This window comes from Drosophila pseudoobscura, chromosome 2 (genome assembly GCF_009870125.1).
Source record: "Drosophila pseudoobscura strain MV-25-SWS-2005 chromosome 2, UCI_Dpse_MV25, whole genome shotgun sequence".
Taxonomy (NCBI): domain Eukaryota; kingdom Metazoa; phylum Arthropoda; class Insecta; order Diptera; family Drosophilidae; genus Drosophila; species Drosophila pseudoobscura.
The window spans coordinates 4,449,413-4,475,740 of NC_046679.1; the positions used below are offsets into that span (position 1 = coordinate 4,449,413).

Below are 26,328 nucleotides of genomic sequence, written 5' to 3' on the forward strand. Positions count from 1 at the left end.
ATTGAGCCGTGAAATTTAATACAAAACCAAGCTGATATTGTGGAATTAAGTACATAAGAACCTATATAACAGATGATTCCCGCATAGGGAACGACTAGAGTACAGACAAGGAAAGAAATCGAACCCACACTCCAGCTCTCTACCATCACAGCATCGGACTTTTGTTTTGTTTAATAATTTGAAATATGTCGACGCGCCCGCGTCGCCAAGCTGCGACAAGGAAAAGGCTGGTAATTGAGATATCTGATTCCGACGAAGATGCGACTTCAGAATCCAAGGATACCGACGAGTACAGGCCCGAACAGGCTCGGGCTGTAGATAGTGCTGCCGCTGCCACGGCAGGCGTGTAAGTAATAATATGATCAATATCTCTCTGATATCTGATATATTCCCGGCCCCACACAGTGCCAAGCGAAAGCGGTGGCCTACAGCCCGGGACACTGCTGCTGACGCTCCAGCGGCAAAGAAAAAGCGCGTCAAAAAAGATTCCAACGTCGAAAATGCTTGCCCCAACCAAAGCAACCCTGAGACGGAAGCGGCGGCCTCTGCACCACCCCGATCCTTCACGCAACCAGACGGCGCTGCTGCCAGCACAACCACAGGACGAAGCTCCTTCTGGGAGCGTCGCAAGGTGTGGAACATCCATGAGCTACTGGCCGAAACGGAGAATATCCAGCCCACAGCAGCCCGTAATATTGTGGAGCTCTTTGAGAACGAAAACACCATTCCATTCATATGCCGGTACCTTCAGAAATATAAACAATATATTCATGCACTCTGCCTATAAATAACATTGTATCCCTGCAGCTATCGGCGAGATTTGGTTGACCATTTGCCACCGGACCGATTGCGTGACATTCGCAACACCTACACGGAGATTGTGGATCTGCGAAAGAAGGCCGAGAACATAGTCACGCAGCTGGAGCGCGAAAATGTGATAAATGAAGAGATTCGGGATGAGCTGATGTGCGCGAAGAACAACGAGGAGCTAGAGTTTCTCTATGCCCCCTACAAGCCGGCCAGCAAGGGCACCCTGGCCGAGCGTGCCAAGGCACTGGGATTGGAGGATTATGCCGATCGTCTGCTATATGGAACTGCACCCCAAGTGAAGCTTTCATCCATTGTGGATCCTAGCAATGAGGCCTTGGCCACCGAGACGCTGGTGCTGAATGGAATCTGCAACATTATTATACACAATATCAGCAAAAATACAAATGTATTGGAAGAGCTAAGGAGATTGTACGTGCCCCTCCACAGTTTCTGGCTTTAATCCAATCCACCGACTCATGAGACACTCATACTTTCAGGCAAAACGTACACCGCATTGTGCTGATGTGCAGCAAGACAAAGGATTCGGCGGCCAGCAAGGCAAGCAGCGGCAGCGGCAGTAAAGCGACCAAGAGCAGTGCCATTGCCGACCGGAAGATAGATAGCTCAAAGTTTGAGAACTACTTTAATTTTCAGGGCGATATAAAGACAATTAGACCTCATCAGATGCTAGCCATCAATCGTGCTGAAAAGCACAAGTTTCTATCCGTAAAAATGGATACAAACGATTACCTAAAGAGAGATCTCTCTCGCTTCATCTCCGAGCAGTACATGTCCCAGGGCTTGCAGTATCCACTGCGAAGGGAGACATTTAACAGAGCCCTGGAAGAGTGCATAACGAAGAAATGTAAGCCTTAAATACTCTACTCTACCGTTCTGTACGTTGACCATGAGATTCTTTCAGTGCAGCCTTTGATGTGTCGACAGATACGCGCCGACCTGAAGGAGAAGGCACAAAAAGCGGCAATCGATGTTTTTGCCAAGAACCTGAAGCAGCTGCTGCTCATATCGCCTCTCAAGGGCGAACGCATTCTGGGTATCGATCCGGGCTTTACAAACGGCTGTAAACTGGCCATTATATCCGAGACGGCCGATGTGCTGGATACAGGCGTCATCTATCCGCATGGCGCGAGGGCCAACAAGCGAGCAGCCGAACAAAAGTTGGTGGAGCTGCTGAGCAAACACACGTAAGTATTTGTAAATCAATTGTCGAACTTTACGGCTTAGTTTACTGGCTGCCCTCTTGAACAGCTGCCAAGTGATTGCCCTGGGAAATGGCACCGCATGCCGCGAAACGGAGTTTTGGCTGACTGATCTGTTCCGTGCCGGGATTCTGGACAGCCGAAGCATACGCTACAGCATCGTAAACGAGAACGGAGCCTCGGTTTACTCTTGCAGCGATGTGGCCAGCAAAGAGTTTCCCAATATGGATACGAACGAGCGGAGTGCCGTGTCCATAGCACGACGTCTTAATGATCCCCTCAGTGAGTATGTGAAGATAGAACCGCGCCACTTGGGCGTGGGCATGTACCAGCACGATGTGTCTCAGAAGACACTCACGGAGTCCCTGAAGGACGTTGTCTCCGAATGCGTGAGCTATGTGGGCGTGGATCTAAATACCGCCAGTCTGAGTGTGCTCAAGTAGGTGGACAAATGATTGCTCTTGAAAACTATTCTAACTTGAATATTCCCCCCATGAAGACACATTGCTGGCCTGTCGGAGAAGAAGGCCGAAAAGATCATAGAGTATCGCACGGCGAAGGGGCCTTTCCAGTCCCGCAATGATCTGCTCTCGGTGCGTACTATAGGCGTAAAGTCATTCGTACAATGCGCTGGTTTCGTACGCATCGAGCCGCTGAGCGTGGGAGGGCGGCTGAAGAATCCACTTGACTGCACTTGGGTCCATCCTGAGAGCTACAAAGTGGCCGAAACGTAAGTGCACTTCAGGCATAACTTTTATTCAACTTTCTGTGACATTTTCACCAGTCTGGAGGTGTCACTGGACTCTGTGCTAAATTTGCTGTCACTGCGAGTCAGCTTGGCAGCGATACCAATGTTGCAGAGATAGTTGTTAGTACGCCGCTTGACACAATCCTCACTGGAGTCCTCTTTCCGGCACCACGAAGGGCAATGCGGGGTCAGTGGGTCCTTTTTGTTGCAGCGCTTGCAGGTGCAGTGCTCTGTTCCGGCACGCAGGAAGCTCTTGAAATCACGCTTCTTCGAGAGCAACGCCAGATAGTCCTCAATGGAGTACTCCTTGTTGGGGTCCATAAGCTCGGCCCAGGTCAGAAGCTTGACGGCCACACCGAAGAAGTACTGGTTAATGTCATCGATGGTCTGCAGCACGTGGTCCAGCTTGAGTAGGAACGGGCTCTGCAAAGTACGATCCAGCTTGCTCAAACGCACCTCCAACTCCTTCCTGGACTGGCGAATGCTCAACAGAGATTTCGATAGCTGGTCACTGAAAGAGAATGGTCAGCCACAAATAGAGAATTCTGGACTACGACTTACTTGGACTGATTAATGACATTGTAGGCCTTCTGAAACTCGCACAGCGCTCGTTCGGCGGTCATTCGACTTAGGTACTCGGGATAGATATTGGTGCAGCAACTTTCTCCGACCAGCAGTCGATAGCGCATGGCGTGATAGCGCATTGTCTCGGCCATTTTAATCTGCAAGACCTTGGCTCCAACCAGCTGTTTCTCCAGCTCCTTGAACTGCGTCTCTAGCAGAAGAATCTGCTCATGGACGCACTGCTCCAGTCTGAAATCATAGATCGTGTAAAGCGTCTTGCAGTGATCGAATGTGGGCTCCAGTATATCGAGTGGTATGGTAGCTCCCCGGCAAGGTGGCGGCAAAGGCCGACGCTTGTATCGCTCCGGCGGATACTCCCAGCACGGGCCGAAGCGTGCATCGTTGGTAACTGAGAGGGGATTCTCCCAGCAGGGCTTGTACACAGGCTTTTTTCCGCCATACGAAGGATCTCGGCCGCAGGCTATAATCTTGATCTTTGGCGGTTTTAGTTTCGGTGGATAGATCCAGCGTTCATCATACAAACGCTGCAGCTCAGCGATCGTTTGTTTGGGCGGCATTGAATTGAACTGAATTGAGAATTTGTACTACATATAGGAAATGTTTTATTACATCTTAATTTTTCCAGTATCCTTGGGGAATGTGACTTGAAATTGTCGGATATTGGCAAGGCTAGCTTTATAGCACGCATTAAAGAGTTTGCCGCCTCGAAAACGAAACTGGGTCGCATAGCCAAGCAGCACAAGCTGCCCATGGATCGGGTAAGCCATTAGAACATTGCCTCTGAGTATTTTATTTTTATATATGGAATGGCTGCAGCTTGAGTTCCTGCTGGTGGCCTTGCAGCGGGAGCTGCTGCAGGACTATCGAGCTGATTTGGACAAGCGGCCGCTGTTCAAACAGGGACTGACACGAATCGAAGACCTCAGCGATTGTGAAGTGGTTACCGGTGAGAATCGACCCACGTACTCGTCTACCCTCGTCTAATCCTTTTTCTTCTATTTTCCAGGTGCTGTTACCAACGTAACACACTTTGGTGCCTTTGTCGACATTGGTGTGGAGCGGGACGGCCTCTTGCACAAGAGCCACATGAACAACTGCGACCTAAGCATTGGCGATCGCATTGTGGCCTCTGTGGTGAACCTGGACAAGAAGCGTCTGAAGTTCGGCCTACGTCTCGAGAATATGCTGGCTGAGACCGACACATCCTTCACCTTCAAGACGGAGTAAAAGCAAACAGTGGGAGCTTAATGTTTTTGGAAGTATTTAATGTATCATTCATATTGGGCTGCTCACATGAGCATATACATGTATACTATATATAACTCGTATATATGTACATATATATGTATATATATGTGTATCTGTATAGTATAACGGCTTTCCTAAAGTTACTCAAAGCTTATCAGTTAGTAATAAATGTTCACATAAAAATCACCGCCTCTACAATGCGCGTTCTTGTTTCCCTTTTTCGTAATATGTTCTGAAGTTCTTAGATGAGAATGCTCGTGTGTGTCGGTGTGGTTTTTGGGGTTCTGGGTTCAAAGGGTTACGGATAGTACTCGTATTGCTTTAAAACTAAGTGAGTGAGTGAGTGAGGTGAGTGAGTGTGGGGGCTGCCCTCGCAGAGCCTTTAAAAATGTTGTAACTAAATCAATATACAATATGCATACATTTAGGCGCTTGGTTTAGCGGGCGAGCGAGCGAGCAAGCGAGTGTTCGCTTCAGTTAGTTGGTATTTTCGAATTTATTGCCGTTCCAGAAGAATTGTTAAAAATTATTATAAACAATGTTATACAGTTTGCATTTACATAATTACACAATACAATATAATATACTCGTAATAATATATTCAAAAATATATAATATATATACTATATACTCGTATATGTATGTTTTGTTGTTCTTTAGATTTATTGTTTCCCCATCAAATATCAATTTCATATTCTAGCTACATGGACATGTGGCGTAATCAACCGATAATTGCTCAAATAAATATTACTCATCCGCACATAATATTGGAGTAAGTTGTTGTTGTGTTCCCTACACAGATCAAATAGGATAATCTATCGCAAAAAGGCCAATGAACGAGTCATATATTTGAAGCATATGTGTGCTATGTATGTATGATATATGTACGATTATTGCTTATGATAATGGTAGCTAATGTGCTCCTCTGATCTTCTGATCCTCTCATCGTTTTATTGTTACTGTTCTTCAGTTGTTCGCGCGTGTGTGTGTGTGTGTGTGGTGTGTGTGTAGCGAAATTGTTCAATAATTTATAATTTATTTTTATCATTTATAATGATAGCATAGGTAATGATGTAAGTATTGTATATCAATTCTCGTAATTATAATCTATGTGTATAAGCGATTCGCCCTCACGTTCTTAAACGGTCGTTAAACAGAATCCCTGGCAAACAAATCTAAATCGAAATGCCAAATATCTCTGTTGAACGACCGTCTCAGATTACATAGTACATAAAACCATCTCATACAAGTTAACAAATTCGATTACAAATTGGGTTCGTATTTGTAGTCTTAATCATCTCAAATTGATCTTCCGCTTAACCTTAAGATCCGGCACTTGGAATCATTCGAACGGTAAAGTAGGATTAATGTATTGGCAGATTTTTTGTTGTGTTTGTTTGTTGAGTGGGTGCCGCACGGCACGGCACGGCACAGCCGGAACGCGTGAGTGTGTGTGTGATGGGGTGGGTGTGTGGTTGGAGCCTCTCTCTCTCTTTACCGCTCCCGCTCCCTGCTGCATGAGTGCTGTTTATACGAGTGTGTGGTGTGGTGTTAAGTGGCAGCGTGGCATATTCGGAGTATTCTATATTCATGAGCATTGCATCACTGCATCATCTCTGAATAAGAGAGAGAATAAATAGAAAAAGTGTTACAGTCGAATTGTGGATGTTACATTTAGGGCGTGTGGCACTTACCGACTGCCAGGAGGCGGATGCGGATGTGTGTGTGTTTGTTTGTGTGTTGCAGGGTTGAAATGATCGAAATCAAGAGCGAAACGAAAAGTAATTAAACGAATTTTTTCTCCTTTCTGTAAGTTTAGAATGAAAACCAAAATTAGCAATCACCGAACAAAAGAGGTTCTGAAATGTTCGATATAAAGATGTGGAGCCAAGCTAGACACTGAAGAGTAAGCAATAAAACATTGAGATATATGTAGCCCATAGCTTGCTCACATTCAAGACAGGCTAGTAGGTACAGGTCGGGTCATTTACAGAGAGAGAAGCACCTTCGTTGGACTGCTGTCCGCGGATCGCTAGCCTCCAGGCAAGAGTCTACTACTCGTTTAAAGGCTTTTGGAAATGCCGCCAGAGCACGCTACAGCAGCAGAAGACATCGAGCCATCTGTAAGATTGAAGAATTCTTCCATTTGGGTTCTATTTTTGTTTGTTTGTTTTGGTTTTGACTGGCATTAATTCAACGGAACGTAACGAGTTGAGCGGGCGGGGGTAACAACGGATGGTAGCGAGTAACGAGTAACGCTGTTCGTTTTAGAGGCCACAAAATGTCGGTTCGGTTAGGATGATTCTCATGGTATGGTACATCAGTGTAGGTGTTGTTTTGTGGATGCTTGAATGTGGGTCTACAATCAATCAATCAATTAACCAGGATAACCAGCGAGGCGAGTAGAGTGAGATGATTCCAGGGATTCTCTTATCATACAAGCTTGTTTGGTATCGTTCTACTTAAAATTGTATCTCTATCTGATGTGTGCACATTTCTTGTAAAATTCTTGTAATATTTTGTATTCTCATCATCTATGGTATGTGTATGTATCTTTCGTATGCTTTTAGCTTAGGTATAAACGCATAAACGTCTGCTACTAATGAACCACATTTGTGTTTTGTTTTTTTAAATATAATTTCTTCATTTCTTCGTTTCTAAATCTATGTATATTTCTATATAGTATGCATGTATAACGCCAAAAGTTCGGGTTTATAGCTACAAGTGCTACCAAAAAACATTAGTTCTCTATAGTTAACTATGCGCATCTTGACTTTCGAATCTCGGTATAGGTTTTGATGAATCTTTCGAATTTTCACAGCATTTGTGGGGTTTGGGGTTTCGGGTGTGGGGTGTTGCACTCAAAATAAATCCACATAACAACTAATTAGATTAGGGAACTATGTTTATGTCCACATGGTTTTAATTGCCTAAACGCAACGCTCAAGTCTGAATTCTGTATTATTGTTATAGTTAAAAACTATTTAAAATTAAAGCTTGTACAGAGTTCACAGATGGTTAGAGATGATCGAAGATGGTACAAATGTATGTATGATGGAACCACAATGAAAGGCAAGGCAAAACTCAAAAGGAACTTCGAAGAAAATAAAAAACACAACACGAAATATACAGTATATATTTACAGACACACACAATTAGAGAAATTAAAGAAATGTGAGTACATTGCAGTAACGCCAGCAACATAGGAAGACACCGCAGCAAACACAGTCCCAGAACAGCCTGTTCCAAAGCAAATGGGAAGGCACTGAGAACCGGGGATATCTTCTGGGGGCAGGTGGAACGAACAACACAAGTAACAAAACAAAACAGAATTGCGGGGAAAACAGGGAAACAGGAAACAGTAATGGATCGAAGCGATCGCTTTAAACCACACAAGCTGAGAAAACTCCCATTACGCGTCAGCCAATGTCCTGCTGGACATTGCCGCCGGAGGATGAGGAGCTGCTGCCGCTAGCACGTGGTTGCTGACTGTACCTGTTCGATGAATGTGGCTGCCGTTGCTGTTCCTTCTGCTGTTGCTCCTGAATGTTAATACTTGGCGGCGTGGTGGGCGAGCAGCTGTTGCCCACGGGGAATGTGTCGGCTTCTTCGTCAAGGATTGCCTGCGTGGGCTGCAGCGCCTGCAGCTCCAATTGCTGCTGATCGGCTAGCATTTTGGCGCTAAGTATGCTCACATAGGTGCGGTAGCGACGCAGCTGTAGGATAAACCAAATATTACAATGTGCACACACAAGATGGGACGGGCGGATGGGCTCACTTCATATTGCAAATAGCTCTCCTTCTCCTTGTAGTTCTGCAGTGGCAAGCCCTTGCTGGGTATCGGCCCCTTCTTGTGCTCATTGAGCTCCTGCTCTAGCTGCGCCAGCTGCACCTCGTGCGACTCCAATTGCTCCTTCTGCAATATAAAATAAACCCATTTAATGAGATAGGGATCTTTTGAGTGTGACCCTTCCCCACTCAGATACTTGCCACCATCAGTTTTGTCTGCTTGCTGGGCAAGAGTGGGCGCTGGAATCGCTTCTGGCTGCCCACGCCGCCCTCGAGTGGCGGCGCCGAAATGGCGGCGCACACGTAATTGATCGTCTCGACCCACGAGTGGAGCTCCTTGGAGTCGCTTGTCTGGAAGAGATACTCGGCTTGATCGGATGTCTGCAGACGGAACACATGTTGCTTCTTGGTGTAGTCATTGGCCTTGGTGGCCAGGGCGTGATGTATGCGTATTGCATTGTGCAGATTGTCGGACATCTGTGGGATACAAAAGAATTACGGCTGTGCCGTCTACTGGTGTGACTTCTACTCACTTGACTCTTGCGAAAACCATGCTCATCCTTATGCAGATACAGAACCAGATCACGCAGCGTGCAGTAGAACATCTTCCAGGAGCGTTTGCCGAAGGGAGCTGCCAATGTAAAAAGGGTACAGTTTTCGGGTAAGAAGCAAATTCGTCTAGAATCGTATCCCAGTATTCCTCACTCTTTTTGTAGCTGCTATCGTAGCAGCATTTGCGCATCACATAGCCCTTCTTGTACTCCACAGCGGTGGCCAGTTCGGGTGCATCCAGGAAGGGATTCTGTCCAACATTTCCCAGTGCATTGTTGCCCCGCTGCTGCAGATCACCCGCATCGTCATCTCTGAAAGAATAATAAAATCAAATTTAATGGCTTTCCTTGACTAAAGAGATTGATTGATCTTACAGCGCCCATTCCAGCGGCTTCGTTTTGATGGCCTGATACAACAACTTGAGTATATCCTTGGGAAAGTTCTCGCCATCGTTGAGATCTGCCAGATTGTCGACAAATTCCGCACAGCTCATTTTACGATTCATATTCTGCCCATGCAGATCCGTGTTCAGAAGCATTATGGCACAGGTCAGCGTGTGCACCGCATCCTGCGAGTTGAAGGTACCCGGATTGCAGTCCAGAAAACGTTTCGAGAAGTGCACTAGCACCCGCTCTCGCTCCTGGGTCTCGCCGGAGAGCGAGAACTGTTGCAGGAACTCGCGCAGCGACTGGTCCAGCGACTTTTTCTCAAAGGTGAAATGCTTTAGATACTCATCGGCCACAGCCCTGCTAAAGTCGTTGCTGAAACGAAATCCAAAATGAGCAATCGGTTCAACAAAGTGTCCTAGGGCGGCACTCACTTCTTGCTGAGATGCCGGGAGACGTCGCTCTTCTTGAAACCATCGAGGGAATACAGTCTTTTAGCCAGGCGTATGGCCGAGGGCATGTCCACAGCCTTGGGCGAGTAATGGTAGGAGTGCAGTGATTCCACATCGCTGCCATCATCGGAGACGGGTGGCGAGGCGTCTCGCGTGCCCTGCGCCCCCGCCCCAGCCCCCGACGACATCGTTGTATGCGGCTGCTCATCCGTCAGCGTGACCACATCGTCCTCGGACCGAGCCGCACTGCCACCGCCACCGCCGTTGTTGTCCATGCCGCGCACTTGGATGACCACCTTGTGCTCCGACTGATCTCTGTCCCTGTCCCTCTGTTGCTGCTGCTGGGCACGCAGCTGTTGCTTGAGCTGCTGGCGCTGCAGGGCGGCCCCATCCGAGACGAGTATGGTGGAGTCCGAGTCACTGGGATCGCTAAGTACCATGCCGCCTAGAATATCGCGAGAACTCAATAAGTTATCGTCGTCTTGGTAGTCGGGACTAGATATATTCGAAATGGCCTCTGAGACGCTCAGATCGTTGTTACAACCAACACCACCACCACCAGCACCATTGCCAGTCCCTGGACAGGCTAGCAGACCGGGCATGCCGGAGGGCGGCTGCAGGGAGGCTGTTCCGCCTTGTTCTCGCTGCTCTAGCTGCTGCTGCTGCTGGTCCGCTGCCTGACCATTGCCACCCACGGCACCGAGGGCACCCTTTGAGCCCGACGAGGACATCACCGACGAGGATACCGATGTGGGGGAGGCAGGACTGCCGGCAGCCGAATGCTGCGGCGACGAACTAATGGAACTTGAATGTGAATTTGAATGCGATTGCTGACCGTAGAATTGCTGCTGCTGCTGTTGTTGTTGTTGTTGCTGCTGTTGCTGTTGTTGCTGCTGCAATAGTATTTGTTGCTGCTGTTGCTGATGAAGCTGTTGTTGCTGCTGCTGCTGTTGGATCTGCTGCAGCTGATGCGGCTGCAGTGGTGCATTATAGGTCCACACAATCCGATCTCGATCCGATGCCTAGGTATAACACAAAAACAAAGATTAGTAGACGAAAGTATAATTTCACGGAATGTCATTTCAAGATTCGTTTTTTTGGTAGCTCTCGAATTTCCATTTTGCCGTTGCCCAATCTCACTCTGAGGAGTCCTAAACAATTGCAAAAGTGGCTTTTATTTGTTTGAAGCGTTCTCTATTTTTTTTGTTTTTTTTTTTTGGCTGTGGCTGTGGCTGTGTGTCTGTGTCTGTGGTATGCGGTATGCAGCAGGTGTACGTGTACGACAAGTTTTCGGTGTGTTATGGGTGTTTCGTTTCCTCATGGATCCACATACGATATAGAGTATGTTTCGCAAATCTTTTAGTCTACAATCAATCAAATTTCTACATATACAAAACTGTTCCAAGCGCAGGCAAAGAAATCAAAAACTGGCAACTCAAAAAAGAGAGATCACAAATCAAAAAAAGAGTCAAAGATCACATTAATCGGCATGCCAACTATGCAGCATGGCAACCTTTTTGCATAGGATATAGTTTAATTTGTTGCTGCAGTTGCTTCCGATCATCTTCTTGTTAGTTCTCGTGGCAGTCGTTGCTGTTGCTGCTACACTGCTTTCGCCCTCGCCCTCGCACTCGCTCTCGGTCTCGTTTTCGGTCTCGCTGCTATTGTTGTTCCCTATTGTTGTGGTTGTTGTTGCGGCACTGTTGTTGTTGCGGCTATTCAGCGGTTCACTCTCAATCTCATTCTCGTTCTCGTTGTTGTTCAACGCCGACGAGTTGTGTACAATGGTGGCCACCGACGATGCAGTGGTGGCCGTCGACTAGAAAGCTCACACATTGGTGGACAATAAATTGCGCATATATCAAATTTGAGATAGTTGAGAGAGAGTCAAAATAGGAGAAACAAGAGAGAACGGAGAACAGAGAAAACGAAAAGAAAGAAACACGAAACAAGAGAGTAAGATAGACAGAGTTGTTTAGTAGTAAGTTGGAAAGATTAAAGTAACGAGTGGCAATGGTATGGATGTAGAACAACGAGTAATGGAGGTAGAAGTGAAATTACAAGTAATGAAAGGTTTTAATAGAAAAGATCAAGGTAACGGGTGGATATGGAATGAAATAACGAGTATTGGAATGTTTCTAATAGGAAAGAACAAACTAACGAGTGGGAATGGAAGTCGAAATAGAATAACGAGTAATAGAAGTACAAGTAGAAGTACTACAAATGGAAATGTTCCAAATAGGATAGTTCAAAGTAACGGGTGATATGTATAAATACGCGAGTAATGAAAGGAACGGAACAGGTCGGGATGGGGGAACTCAAATGGAATGTTATATGGTATATGATTTATAGAACAATGCAATGGTTTTACAATCAAATATATACACACATACGACAACAGCTACAGTAACCAGAGTTAACGGCAAACTGAACTCTACAAAGCACTTCAAACGAGAGGGGGGTTCAACGGGTTGGCGGGTATTATACGGATTACTAAATGAGAGACAGAGACGTGGAACCGTATGTGTTTTTTCTTTTGCTGGGGGGTAGCTGGGGGGGAGGAAGATCGATCTGGCGGAAAGTTCGACGTAGTTCATCTATGGCCTAGGGCCATCTATGGGCGGCTAGAGCTCTATCCAGCGATTGAAGTGGATGTAGTACATGGTGCGCTCGACTCGACGCCTCACCTGCGAGTCCTCGGAGTCCTGACGCGTGTCCAGCAGCGTATTGAGTGAACTATTCACATCCTCATCAATGTCGATGGGTATCACAGCCGCAATGCCCTCGCGCTGGATCTGCTGCAGATGATCCTCGGACTTGCTGGTGCGGAAGCCGGCGGCATCGCATTTGCGCACCACATGCCCGTTGTGGTGGCGTCGCACAACAACGACACCAGCAGCCCCACTACTCGACTCGGGAGCCAAAGAGCTCGGCTCCGGGCTGGTGGGCACCGAATTGGCCGTCTCCTTGTCGATCAGGGGCGTCGACAGCGAAATGGGCGATGTTGGCACTGAGAAGGAGGTCTCGTCCTGCGAGGTATTGGCTGCGCCCAGCCCCACGCCCATGGGAATGCCCATGCCGCCGGCCGCCTCACTCTTGACCGTTGTGGACGAGGTGGAGCCCGAGGCAGAGTAGCCGGGCATGCGGGCAGCACAATCGACCGCATCTCGATTGCGCTGCTGCTGTTGTCGCGTTGCGGCACGCTGCTTGAGGGCGCGCAGTCGCTGCTTCGTAGATCCGGAGCCCAGCGAATTGGTTGAGTAATCCTCGTCGCCGGCATCGTTCTCCTCCTCGTCGTAGGCATCGTCATCGTCATCGTCGTCTTCGACCAGGCACTGGCGGTCGCTGTCATCCTCATCGCCGCGCCCCATCCCGCTCTGGTACGTCTCTATGTTGGTGATGTCGTAGTGGGTCTGATCCTCCTCGCGCTCCTCCTCCGCCTCTGCTTCCACCTCCTGCTCCTGCTCCTCGTCCAGCTCGTCATCGTTCTGGTAGTACTCGTATCGTTGCTGCTGCTGCTGCTGACGATAGCGTTGCTGGTGCTGGCGTTGACGCTGATGCTGATGCTTGCTGTCCTCCTCGAGCACATACTCGCCCTCCTCATCGCGCTCCAGCTCCTCGCACATCAGCAGCGTGTCGTTGGTGAGCGAATCCTTACGGTTGTAGCTGTTGTTGATGCTGTCCCGCTGCTGCTGATGTTGCTGCTGCTGCTGCGGGTGTTGTTTGCGCTGCAGCTTCGCCTCACGCTTCACCGAATCCGAGCTGGTGTTGGTGGGCGAGTCCACCGAGGAAGAGGATGTGGGCGAGGATTCTCCCGAAGCTCGGGGCGCTAGGGCGCCATTCATCCGGGAATTGGCCTGACGAATCGGCGAATCACGCAGACTGTCAACCTGCAAAGGAAAATGTTACGTTTTAGCAATGAAATCGCACGCCTTTCTCTTTATTTTACTTATGTACCTTCTTGGCCTGGGTCGTTAGGTGATTGCTGGTCTGTGGTGTCCTGGACAGATTCAAGATCAGATCTCCCGTCATCATGAAAGCCTCAAAGCGTGGCGCCTTCGCCGATTGCGGTGGTGCCGAATTCGGTTCTGGTTCCCTCTCTGTGTCCGGCTCGCGCTCTGTGGAGATCCGTGGCCGGGTCACGGGACTGCCGCTGTAGCTGTTCGAGTGCTGCAACAATTGCGGTGGCAGCTGGGAGTTGTGTGCACTCCCGTTACCGTTGCCGTTGCCGTTCGATGCCTTTGTGGGTATCTGCGAGGAGCGTGGCCGCTTATTTTGTGGCGAATGGAGCACGGGCACGGGCTTGGGCGCCGGGCACTTTCGCGCCTGTGGAATGCGTGAGGGTCGGTGCGTGGGCGAGGTGGCGTCCGAGCCCGTTGGCGACGTTGGCGCTGCACTTGTGGTGATGGTTGATGATGTCGTCTGAATGGTGGTCTCCACCACCTTTATCTTTGTGGAGCTGGCCGAGGAGTTGCGGCTGTGTGTGTGGGTGGTCGTAGTGGTGGATCCACTGGCCAGCAGCGTCGAGGAGTTCTGCCGCAGCGATGGCAAGTGTGTGGGCGACTTGAAGCGCAGTCCGCTGGCCGCCGCCGGAGAAGATACCTTGCTGTTGTTCGGACGATGGTTGGGTGAGGAATTGGCGCTGTGGCTGCTGCTGTAGTCGTAGATGTTGGGAGATTCAATATCCACATAGTGTGGACTCTGTGTGTTGGCCAGCTGCTCTTTAATTCGTGCCTTGAGCTTAGGATCTAAGGGATACCAAGAAAATGATTCGAATACTTCTATAAACACGCCATTTCTTTCGATTCCATTTACCTCGCTTCAGTTCCAAGGTCACCAACTGTTCGGACAATCGCAGGCATTTGAGAACTATCATAAAAGATAAAGAAATGTAAAGCTCTCTCCTGATGATCTAGCTACAAGTTTACGTACCCTCCTTCGTTGTATAGCGATGGACATCGGTTCCATTGACTTTGAGGATGACATCCCCGGCTTCAACCTGCAACAAAAAGGTGGATGTGGATGTCTCGTGTTAGTTCCGGGCGTAATCGAATCACTCGACAACAAAAGCTTATTGATTTTCTCTTTTTGGGTATTCGGTTTTTGCACGCCGCCGTCTGTCCCGTCTGTCCCGCCTGCCCATCCAGCACTATGGCTGTGTCGACTGTCGGCACTTGTAAACTATTTTTAATTTTCTTCTCGATGGGCCTTCAACGGCAACGCAAGAGTGAACAGAAAACAAAAACAGCAATGGCAACAAGGAAAATAGGAAAATAACATGAAATCACAACGTGGGCCCCCCCCCGGCCGTCCACCGCCAGCAACGACATTGGCGCCTTATTTACTTGCTGACGTAGAAGCGTAGAAGAGAAAGCGAGAACGAAGACACACTGGAGGAGACGTCACAGCCAGTGGCCGGGGCGGAATATGCTCCGCCGCATGGATTATTCAATAAATGGAGGACTCCCTAGAACAGAGGGTACCCCGAAAAGCGAAATGTGACACGCGCCGGGCGCCATCTTCCATGTCATGCAAAATGCATCAGCGGCAGCGGCAGCGGTAGAGGCAGCGGCAGCAGGAACACAGCATTACTTTTATTGCATAATTAGTTTTTCCTGCTTCCCTCACTTGGGTATTATACTATTTATTATTAATGCTTTTTTCGGGAGCAAAGCGTTGCCGCCTCTTGGGTCTCTCGAGGGTTTGTTTCCACTTGGCAGCCGCGAAGGCAAAGGGGCCGCAATTAAAAACTAAAAGTCGCACTAATTTATGCGCTCTGCTCTCCAAAGTTCGTTTATAACAAGAGCGAGCGAAACGGTGGAGACGGGAAGGACGGAGGAGACAGAGGCGAAGGCGAAGGCGTCAGCTGAGCATGAAGCGCGAGCACGTTCAGTCTGCACGACAGAGCAGGCAGCGACCTGTCTCTGCACAACCGAAACTAACAGCGAGAGCGAGAGAGAGAGCGCGCCCAAGAGAGCTGATGCAAAGAGAGACGGATTCTGTGTTCTTGTGGGAGGCGGCAATGCAATTCAATTAAAACTGTGTTTAATTTAATTGTTTTTCGCAAAAAAAAAAAATACAAATAAAAAAGTGCATTATATAACCCCGATGGGAGGTAGACAGAGCTGCAAAGAGTGGTTTTGGGAGGGTTAATGCAATTTCTAGCCAAAAGAAAGTCTCAAAACCGTAATGCAAATTTAATGTTTCCCCTTCTTCCACCCATTGGCACTATCAGCATGGAGTACCACAGCAGGCACTCAAAAACATGTTTTCTGCGATAACAAGCTACGATTAATGACTTACAGCAAAGGTGAAGGCTCTCTCTCTCTCTCTCGCTCTCTCACTGTCTCTCTGCTGTGCGCTCTCGCTCTCCATCATCTCCATCGGATATTCGATTAGGCAGTTTACAAACACAAACACAATGCAGCAGCAGCAGGTGCACACTTCTCTCCCCTCTCCCTGTGCACACACGCATACACTCCTTTTGCATTTCACTTTCACGCTTTCGAGGGGGAATGTCAGCAAAGCAGAGGCAGGCAAGCAGTCAAGCAAGCAGTAGAGTCAACCAGCAGAGCAGGCAGAAACCCGGTTAAAAGTTAAATCAATCAGTTACACTCGGTTGCCACCACCATCCCCCGCATCACCCCTCTCCACCATTCTCTTCCACCCTTGGATGCAACGCTTGCAGCACAAATTGAAATTGGTTTGAATTGATTTGTTTTCCAATGACACTTTGAGGAGGGTTTTTTTGTACGTGCACTTCCTACGTCACATTTCCATCGCCCATCTTCGATTTGTTATCTTGCGAGAGGCTCGCACACAGTATTGGGACTTACGGAACTTTGAGGGCGTTGCCAGATGCCAGAAAAGTGCACATGCACGAGACTAGGGTTCACAGACCTGGACATTAACTTAACCCTGGGCATACATAAATATAGAATGCAAGTAGAAGCTACTTGGGTAAACAGAAAGAAAACAAGGCAAACATTCAAGTAAATAAAGGAAATCTTATCAGTTGTAACCCCCTCCTAATGCCACAATAATCATGCTAACCCATTGACAACCTGATAGTTATATACTTTAGTATTTCCCTCACATTCGACTATCAATTAATGAGCACTTGAAGCAGCAATTAATATCATTTTTTTCGGCTACTCGGTTTATTATTTCGGAAGTGTTCCACAAAAGATACAATATTTATATATAGATGTCCGTATATAGACGTGTGTTCAATGACGTTTTATTGACACAACGCTACGACGACGACTTGTTCCAATATCAATTAACAATAGCAACAACCGAACGCCCACTCACTAATATAGCGGGTAAACAAGGCAATTGATTGACTCTACGAGTACGAGTACGAGTACGACGACGACCTATTCAAGTACAGACCTCTGTGCCTGTGCACTACCTTCACCGTTATAAGTCGAGGTGGTTGTGGTTGTTGTTGTTGCTGCTGGCAGAGTCGTTGACAGGCTGCAGTAATAGAAAAACCCACTAACCTCCTTTGCTGCTGGGCAGAAAAATCAATGTTAGGCGCAGATAAACCCAAGCACCCAACGCCTCCATGGGCAATGGAAAAAAATTTGTAAAGCCACAGCCGCAGAGGTAGACATTTAGAGTAGTATGGCTCATGGCTCACTCAAACCAAAACAAGCTCTGTTATTGGACTAATGGTTATGCCACTTCTTTTGCCATTTGCATGCTCGTGTCATTCTCAGTGTCCCATAAAGTGGACACTGGAAAGTGTCCGACACATCAATCACATCGCACCCGGTACTAGATGTTGAAATGTGTTCAGTGGAGATTTTAGCAGATAATTGGCGTGTCCTTTTACTTGTGGGAAATTAAAGAACCCTATGAAAAGGGCTAGTTTTCGTACAGAATTACACATGTAATTCTAGTAATTCTCTTCCTCTATTCTATCTCCTCTATTGTTCCTTTGTTTGATTGATAATCATATTATTTGCCAACCCTGGTCGATAGCAAAGCACCCCTCCTTTTGGCACTGCTTTATTGTTGTTTTATTCAATATTCCAACGACCTTGCCGGCCTGGCTCCCCCACATTCATGGTGGATTTCCTTTCATATTTGCGCACGCCGTCGAACAAAAAAAAAAACAAGAAATAAAAGAGAATCAAATTAGCATGGAATGAATGGTTTATTTCATTATCATGCTACTCGCTCTCCCTCTCGAGTGGAGGGTGCTGGCTGATGATTGTGTAATCGCGGGAATCGGAAGTCTCTGAAACGGTGATGTTATCGCTGTGGTGTGTCCACCCCCACCAACACTTAATAAATGTCAAATATGGAGGGGAGGGGTACATGCTATATAGGTGTTGCGACGGCCTGGAACCTGACCCATTGTGATACTTAATAATGTGCGAAATGCCACAGAAACTACGGGCGATTGTTGATTGAGTGATTCCATGCCCTGTGCCCTGTGCCGCTGCTGTCACTTGATTGGAACTTGAATCGGAAATTGCTTTCGCATTTACCGCAACTTAAGAAGCCTTCTTCCCACATGTTCCCCCTCTTTCTCTCTCTCTCTCTCTCTCTGTCCAGTTGTTCTTGTCTATAATTCCAATCAAGCTTTCAATTTGTTGCCCTATATTTTACTTTGTGGGAAACTCAATGAAGAAACCATGTATCAAGTCACTCATCTGACAATTCTTTGCTTTTACTTTAATTCAATTTTCACTCCAGCATCAAGGCTTAGTATCGATTGCATAACAAGACTAGTTTCTTAAGATATTCCTCCCTCTTCTTCGAATCTTCAAATATTAAAAGTGCATGGAGTGAAATTAGCACGAAAACTGCCATGGAATTTACGATATTTACCATATTTATACACAAAAATCCAGAGAAAATGTTTGTGTGGGCCTTGTCTTGCAATTTGTGCAAAACGCATAAAAATGACTGCAACAGATACAACAACCCAGAGGGAATGGCAATTCGACTAAAAAGATACCCTCTAAGGGGATTTCCTAAGAAAATATTACAAAATTACAATTAAAAGAAAAAAAGGGAATAGATTAAACTGTGCATTTTATTCTAAATAAAAGCAACAATATTTATGGGGTTTGACGTTTCCACACATAAATACCATATATCCCCCACGTATACTCTTCTAATAGGGGGGAGGGGGGGTTGTATACAAACTAGAGCCCGTGCGGCAACAAAAACAAAAAAACAAGAAATGTTTTTGCACACAAACGTTTTGTGCATCGCACATTCTAGGATACGAGCGGCTTTTGCGTTTTTGTTTGCTTTTTTGGACTTTATTTTAAACAGTCGAGGCAACGGGGCCCGTGCCTAGAAGCAGGGTTTATTTTTGCTATTGATTTGCATTTTGCCTTGGCTGTTGCTGTTGCAATTTCTGTGCGCATTTTGGTTGCACTGCTGCGAATGTGGGCCACAAAAACGAAAGAGAGAGCAAATTCCAAGCCGGCCGGCCGGCAGGCCGCCAGGCCACTTTCCGTCTAATTGAGGAGAGCACTCCAAGAGGAGAACAACAGAAGCGCCTCCGGTAGGCAAGGTGGGGTTAAGATGAGATGCGAAGAGTGCTGCCACTCAATTTCCAGACAGATGGACGGACAGACATCTGCCAAGTGGCAACGCTGGTGAAGATGCACCGTTGTTGCTTGTCTTATTACTTTTTATACTCTTGCAGAGAGTTGTGTACTACTATTTCTTCTTCTAGTTTGTACTTGCTCGCTTATGGGAAATTAGTTTACTCGGGTGTGGTATTCGATCTACAAGGGTATTCCAACCATCGTTTAGCTTCTGCTTTGGTCGTTTTTCTTATGTAATGCTTGGACGCACACACGAACGGGCCAGCGTGCGAGCGAGACGCGAAATATAAATGGTTCGGATTTAGCGCAAAGTTTACTGCTTCAGCAGCACTACGCTTTCTACTACACTTTTTGCATGCCTGAGTCGAAGCCACGGGAGCCACTGAGTGCCTTATGCACTTATTGTTCTTATTATTTCTTTGATTGTTGTTGTAGTGGCTGTATGCTGCTCGCTGTGCCGTGGCGTGCAACGAACCGCAGCGTTGGAGCCGCACAGCGTGCACACAGGGTACACCTCAGGTCTCTACCACCCTCGCAAGTAGAAGAAATGGTAGAGGGCAGAGAGAGAGAGAGAGAGAGAGAAAAAAAGAAGAAAAACCAACTTAATAAACGCGTGCACAATTTTTCATACTGTTGTAATTCAATTAAAGCGAATTTACTCTATTTTTTTTTTCTTTCTTTTTTGCACTTTTGACTTCAACTGAACCGAACGTGGCAGGGCAGGAGAAAGGTACTACTAGGCAAAAGAGAAATGTAAGTCAAAAGCAAAAAAGAACTCTTGACATTTCAAAAGAATACCACTATTAGTACTTGCTGTAGAATGTTTTTTTTTTGTTATTTTCTGTGCTTTTCAGAGCTTGAAGTTTGCCGACTATGAACTCTGTCTGATGGGACGTTTCCTTTAACGTTTCAATTGTCATTAGCTACAATTTTCCAGGCGATAGACCCCGTCCATGTCCGTCGTCCGCCCCATCGTGAGATCGGTATTAGATGGAGAGAGAAAGAGAGGAGGTGGCTACATTCTAGAAAATCAATAAACTGCTTGGAGACACTTTTTTTCCCTGTTTTTCTTCTTCTTCTGTTGTCTGTGTGTCGGTGGCAATTAATTTGTTCCCTCCAACAGCAGGCGTAGCCGAGAGCCAACAAAAGTCGTTTGTCATTTCCAGTTAACGAGTAATTAAGCAAAACGTTAGAATTTTGCAACGATTCAGAACCAGAACAGAACCAGAAGCAAGCCAAAGAACCACAAGATACCACGCCAAAATCACACACCAACCGAAACCGAGAGAACAAAAGAGGCTCCGGGCAAACGGTGGGGTTGCAGAAATAAATGCGAAAAAGTCTGGGCAGGCGAAATGGGGTTTGCCCACACACAGTCGTTTTAATAAAGGTTTCGTTTCTGAAGAAGAAAGGAGGAAGCACTCTCTTTTTCGCAATAGAACTTTTAACAAGTATGGTTCAATATACGGACTGATGGATACCCACTGATCGGTTTTTGTAGGGTCTCCAGGGTACACAAGAAACAGCTGAAATCAAAGGCGGTCTGAGACAAGGATGGCATAGGAGCCTGAGAGAGAGAGGGAAAACTATCTACAAAGTGCTGTGGGACCCGCAAAGATTAATGACAAAACAAACACATGTGTAGACAAAAATATTTAAAAAAAATACAAACTGTTTTTGATGATAATTGATCATGTGTACTGCGCGTGGAAACTATACAGAACATTAAATACTGTGTGTTGTTTTTGAAATTTATATAAAAAATATATTCCCGAAAGAGAGTTGAATGTGCCATAGATTAATCAATTGCAAATCCAAAAATTCCTTTCAGGAATACCATGAAAGAGTGACCACATCATTTAGGATTACTTTATTCGCGCAATTAAGCGACAATTTGCCATTCACCGTCTGCCGTCTGTCACCAACGCCCCGCCCCCCTGGGCAGACGGCACCAGGCATGACAGAAAGACGTCTGTCACTCTGGAATCTCCAGTTGAAGAAGCACTGAAAAGGCAAACAAACGAGCAACAAATGCAACAAATGAGAAAAAGGGAAGGGAAGAAGCAACAGCAGAGTCCGACTGCAGTCTACGCGACAGAGAAAAAGGAAAGGCAAAAGGCAAGCAAAGAGAAAGAAGGCGACAACCGATGACAGCATGGACAAACACACCCTTGGAGAGAGCGTGTGTGTCGTGTGTGTGTGCGTGTGTGTGTGTATGGATTCATTGAAAAATAAAATTGTCCCGCAACCAGAATGACGGCATATAAATAAAAGGCACTATACCCTAAGGGGTCGACTTGTTAATACCCATTAAGGCATATCCGTTTGCATCTCCACCTGGGGATACTTTCAGATGCTGTAAGTACTCGGAAGAGGTCGCTTTTGATGCCCACGAAGATTAATTGATAATGGAGGCGACACGCTATCTACAATTAAGATATTCTTCCCAAATTTGAGGCACGTAGTTAAGACAATTACATTTATTGTGATGGTCATCTCAATTGGATAATTATTACATACCATATCTTATCTTAGATAGTTAAACGTAACCTCTGTACCCTGTAGCCGATCAAAGCGCATAGTTTATGGTTCTATTTGCCATTAAATGAAAGAGATAAAATGCCACCATTGCGAGACGCGTAAGGGGTACCCCGAGTGCTGCGCCACACAACAGCAAAGACAACAAGCGAGAGCAGATTGCAGATAGAAGACAAAACAAAGTAAAACCCCAACAGCAAAGCGACAACAAAATAACAACAAGTTGTAAAGCGAAAGCGATAAGAAATTGAAAAAGTGCGTGCCGGTTAACGTGTGTGTGTGTGTGTGTATGTGTGTTTGCTGCACAAGGTATATTAGGAAGAAGGTACGTGCGAGAGATCGGCCTGTATTGAGGACTGAATGAGTGCGGGATCTATGAGACGATGCCGAATTTGTATGTGAATGACCTTGCCTGGACCACACCTTCTATTTAATATACATTGCCACTGCATTGCGCTGCCTCCGCCCGCTGACAATTACCTCTTTCTCCGACATACCTGGGGACATTGCTTGGTTTTTTTGTGGATTGCATGGAATTACTTAATAATTTTAACAATTTAAAATTCCAAACGCGTTGGTTTGGGAAACAACATAACAAAACTCCACTTTACAATGATGTTTCTGAAAATCCGAAACCCGATTCGAAGGAGCCCAGCCAGAGACCTCTGTTTTCATGTCATCGCGCGGATTGTTGCCACGTCCGATAATTATAAAGTGTACCCCGTGCGTTTCTGTCAGTGTGTGTGCGAGAGAGTTTTATTTTTAGAAGAAAATAAATGTTTTTCCTGCATTTGCATTTTGTTTCGTCTCCGACTCCCTCCTTTACATTGTTTTGCATTTCATTTGAATTAGAGTTGCCCCGCGACAAATTAATAACAAATTCAAATGTGCAGCACGTAAAGTAACTTTACTTTTTACAGCAATATCCGTTGGGGGGCGGTCATTACTCTGCTGTTGACTTTTTCTGGGAGAGGAAGACTAGTATGTATTCTCGGAAATTGCAGTCAGTTTTGTTTACTTTTCCACGCAATGTGACACCCATTAGAATAGTCAGATAAGATAGATAATCTTTATTCTTTCGGCTGATGCATGAGATGGGAAAACTTTATGAATCATGGGTAGAGTTACGTCAAACGCTATCTATCTATCCATATCTAATTTACACCCAAAAGCGAAAGAATCCTCTCTATCCATTATCTTTTCCAAGTGCCGTTTCCCTCAAATTTAAACAAACAAAATCAAAATGATTAAGAATGGGACCCACCAAAGTAAAAGCATGCGTCAGATATGAGTACTATTTGCCATGTGCTTACGTATGACTTTCTCGTTAATTTTCATGATTGTAGATCACCTAATGTATTGTAAAAATGTTTAAAATTTCTTGTTTTTTCGTTGCCTAAGAGTTTGAAAATCAAGAAATCAATAAGTCAAGAATAAGGAAAGTCTTCCTTCTCTCCAAGGCACCCATCATAGTTAGGGTATCATTAAACACAGACATACTTCCACCCGCCCCCCCTCCAGATGAACTGTTTGCGTTACTTTGTTTCTCTGCGTTTACTTTTGGACCCCGCTCCAAACATTTGCGATTCGATGACATTAAACGGTAAAACAAAACCAAAAACTGATACGAGCCAGAGAGTGTTTCTATCTTTATACTTTTTTGTGCGAGTGTGTGTGTGTGTGAATGGATCTATTTGCTTGGCATCCCTCCTCTCCAATTAAGACCAGCTTAGGGAGAGAACAGCGATGACATCAGAGAGGAAGAACCACATATTTGTTGCTTTGCAAATTGAAATGCTTTTCACATACGCAGACAGGCAGACAGACAGATAGACAGCATAAAAAAGTGGAAAATATTCTTATCAAGAGGCAGAGGGCACACAAATGGGCGCGCCGCGTCCATCATCCCATCCCAGACATTGGACAGCGGCAGCAGGCGGCAGGGACACTTGGGGGCAAGACATAAAGGAAAATGTTGCAATGCCAAAAGTGAACCCAAAGGGAAGTAGGAGTAGGAGTGGGAGAGGGCGAGGGACAGTGGTGTGAGAAGGAAGAGCTCCTGCTTGGTGGTTGATGAAGTCATTTCTTCGCTCTTTTACGGGAGAGAGTGCGCCAGTCCCAGACGGGAATATGGCCAGTGACACACACAAACACACCCGATTGGACTAGGGCTATGGGGAGTGGTGTCCTGCATGGAGTCATTCACTTACCGATCCGCAATCTGCTGCCGGCGAATTCTCCACAATGTCGTAGATGACATGTGGCGGTCCAGTTGATCCAAGCAGCGAAAACCCGAAACCGGAATGCTGTTCGCTGCGTCGCAGCACCACTTTCAATTCCTCGGTCATTGCGCCGTGTCCGCCGTCCGTCTGCGCCTTCAGCCCCAAAAAAGATGCCGCTCCCTGTGCGTGTGCTGTGATGTCGCTGCTCCTGCTGCTGTTTCAGTGCAGTACTGCTTGGCTCACACTCTTATGTTTATAACTTTTTCATATATATATTTAATTTGTACTGCTAGCTTTATTCGCGTTCGTTTTGGGCTTGGCTAACACTACCTCTGCCGCCGCTGCTACCTCTGCCGCCACTTCAGCACTTCTTTTGAGCAGTCATTTGCACACACAGAGAACAGACACAAAACGCACTCACAACACGCACACACACTCATCACTCTCACGACACAATTACAGCTTTAAAATCGACTCCTTCGCGGATTTTGTTTATCATTTTTGTTTAATTGTTTGATTGCACTTTTTCTCGCGGCTGGCTGGGCGCAGCCTTAACTCTTTAAACGCAAATTTCCAACGGCCACCGCATCACGAAAACTTGTTTAATTTTTTCCTTTTTCTTCGTTTTTCTCTTCTTTTTTTTGTGTTAGCCGCCGCCGCAGTGGCTGCTTTGCTGCGTGTCGCTGCCACGGATCACAGTGGTTCAACCGCACATTCTAGCGCGTTTGCGTGTTGCTGTTATTAGTAACATTTCCGTTTTTCTTTTACCAGCATTTAATGGTGATTAATTCATTTTTTTTAACTCGGAGGAAAAATGCGCGACGTTGTTTTCAGTGTGACCGCGGAGTTATCGATAAAATATATCGTCCGACCCTCGGAAATATACCAAAATATACCATTGATTTAAAAAATATACCGTAAATATACTGACGAATTCAAGTTGTACCATACATATTCCTCGATTTTGATATTCCGTCGAATATTCCCAGCTATATAGAATATTTAGACATGCCCACATAATTTTATACGATTGATGAATCAATTTTCTATTTAACAGGTGTATTCTTAATCCTTGCTTTTATTGTATTTATTGTAAAAAAAGGTTTAAACGAAAAAGTTCAACAAAAAAGAGTCGCAATGTTGCTGGTATTTAAAGACGTGATGCGTGTATATCCCTTTGTACACCCTATTTCGCTAATTTTATATGAAGATCAAGCTAAATTTATTAAGACCTTTTCTCAAATTGATATTCTTTAGACATATTCAAGTACGTTATTAGTACCTTGTGTATATTTATCTCGATCCTGATACCTACGGAGTCTTGGAAGACAAACGTATTCACAACTCTATAACATCCATTTCCCCAGGGTATGTGTGCATGGAATTAGCAACATGTTTGTGTATGGAATGAGACTCATTGTTGCAAAAGCGAAACTGCGGCGAATCGGGTATTGTCTATATTTCAAGTTATATAGATTTGCCCACTTAGCTTTATCCCATAGATACATGTATTTTCTACAAGATTGCTTCTTTTAATTACCTTTATGTATTTTATTTTGACCAAAAAACGAATTTCAAGTAAATGTTGCCGCAACTTTTGTGTATGGAATGAGACTCATTGTTGCTAAAGCGAACTGGGGCGAACTGCGGCGAATTAAAAAAAGACCAATTCCTCATATTCTTTGTTCCGTTGAATAATACTATCTATATAGAACATTTAGCCATGCCCACTAAATTTTATACGATTGATGAATCAATTCTATACATGATTGGTCTATTCGAAATACTTGCATTTATTGGATTTTTATATAAAATTGAAAATTAATTTAATAGATTGATGAAATTGACAAAAATACCATGGGAGCGCGGCGAAAACCAGTATTTCTACAGTATGACCCTCAGAACAGCACCGAAATATACGGTCTCATTTGAAAAATATACCGAGTGGTGCGCGCCAAATTAAACTTTTTTGAATGTGAGCGACAAGGATTTAAATGTTGTCAACCGGGCCTTTATCTATGCCATCATAATTTTATCCCATTGATGAATAAGTTTTCTACAAGATTGGCTAAGTTTAAGTACTCCCTTTTATTGGGTTGTGTCTAAAATAAGTTTAAAGCCAAAATGGTCAAACTATAAAACGTTTGTGAACGGCATAAAACGTAAGTGAGCATATGGACATATTTACCCGCAATCACTT

At 45.7% G+C, this 26,328-nt stretch overlaps 3 protein-coding genes across 15 annotated transcripts; 1 reads left to right on the forward strand and 2 right to left on the reverse strand.

The window, feature by feature from the left end:
- Positions 1 to 153: 153 nt before the first annotated feature.
- LOC4800703 (S1 RNA-binding domain-containing protein 1) lies at positions 154 to 4,797 on the forward strand. The gene is made up of 10 exons (XM_001357891.4): positions 154 to 346; positions 406 to 741; positions 808 to 1,239; positions 1,308 to 1,675; positions 1,733 to 2,015; positions 2,080 to 2,469; positions 2,530 to 2,760; positions 3,989 to 4,121; positions 4,180 to 4,309; positions 4,370 to 4,797. Exons 1-10 carry the CDS (start codon positions 186 to 188, stop codon positions 4,588 to 4,590), a joined length of 2,685 nt encoding a protein of 894 aa, XP_001357928.3. The 5' UTR covers positions 154 to 185; the 3' UTR covers positions 4,591 to 4,797.
- On the reverse strand, positions 2,762 to 3,994 carry LOC4800704 (uncharacterized). Its single transcript, XM_001357892.4, has 2 exons — positions 3,340 to 3,994; positions 2,762 to 3,289 (listed from the first exon to the last, which is right to left on the reverse strand). Exons 1-2 carry the CDS (start codon positions 3,918 to 3,920, stop codon positions 2,785 to 2,787), a joined length of 1,086 nt encoding a protein of 361 aa, XP_001357929.2. The 5' UTR covers positions 3,921 to 3,994; the 3' UTR covers positions 2,762 to 2,784.
- Efa6 (Exchange factor for Arf 6) lies at positions 4,608 to 25,008 on the reverse strand. 13 transcript variants are annotated; one of them, XR_004468426.1, is made up of 16 exons: positions 24,117 to 25,008; positions 14,723 to 14,789; positions 14,606 to 14,659; positions 13,748 to 14,538; positions 12,478 to 13,680; positions 11,304 to 11,609; positions 9,773 to 10,812; positions 9,327 to 9,713; positions 9,106 to 9,263; positions 8,934 to 9,031; positions 8,602 to 8,877; positions 8,390 to 8,527; positions 8,107 to 8,327; positions 6,617 to 6,732; positions 6,306 to 6,418; positions 4,608 to 6,227 (listed from the first exon to the last, which is right to left on the reverse strand). XR_004468426.1 is itself a non-coding variant. In XM_033376697.1 (15 exons), exons 1-15 carry the CDS (start codon positions 24,252 to 24,254, stop codon positions 7,776 to 7,778), a joined length of 4,608 nt encoding a protein of 1,535 aa, XP_033232588.1. In that variant the 5' UTR covers positions 24,255 to 25,008; the 3' UTR covers positions 7,243 to 7,775. The 13 variants fall into 13 exon arrangements, 8 of the variants coding, with proteins under 8 accessions (XP_033232586.1, XP_001357930.5, XP_003736294.3 ...); XR_004468427.1 differs by lacking the exon at positions 6,617 to 6,732; XR_004468424.1 differs by having other exon boundaries at positions 6,306 to 6,732.
- Between the last annotated feature and the right edge of the window lie 1,320 nt (positions 25,009 to 26,328).

Excerpts from the sequence above, each read along its gene's own strand:
- LOC4800703 (XM_001357891.4), top strand. The coding sequence starts at position 186 with ATGTCGACGCGCCCGCGTCGCCAAGCTGCGACAAGGAAAAGGCTGGTA. Across the intron at positions 1,676-1,732 it reads AGAGTGCATAACGAAGAAAT|TGCAGCCTTTGATGTGTCGA; the intron begins GTAAGCCTTAAA and ends AGATTCTTTCAG. Across the intron at positions 2,470-2,529 it reads GCCAGTCTGAGTGTGCTCAA|ACACATTGCTGGCCTGTCGG; the intron begins GTAGGTGGACAA and ends CCCCCCATGAAG.
- LOC4800704 (XM_001357892.4), bottom strand. The coding sequence starts at position 3,920 with ATGCCGCCCAAACAAACGATCGCTGAGCTGCAGCGTTTGTATGATGAA. Across the intron at positions 3,290-3,339 it reads AATGTCATTAATCAGTCCAA|TGACCAGCTATCGAAATCTC; the intron begins GTAAGTCGTAGT and ends ATTCTCTTTCAG.
- Efa6 (XM_033376693.1), bottom strand. The coding sequence starts at position 24,254 with ATGACCGAGGAATTGAAAGTGGTGCTGCGACGCAGCGAACAGCATTCC. Across the intron at positions 14,539-14,605 it reads GACCTTGGAACTGAAGCGAG|ATCCTAAGCTCAAGGCACGA; the intron begins GTAAATGGAATC and ends GGTATCCCTTAG. Across the intron at positions 9,264-9,326 it reads AAGCCGCTGGAATGGGCGCT|AGATGACGATGCGGGTGATC; the intron begins GTAAGATCAATC and ends TTATTCTTTCAG.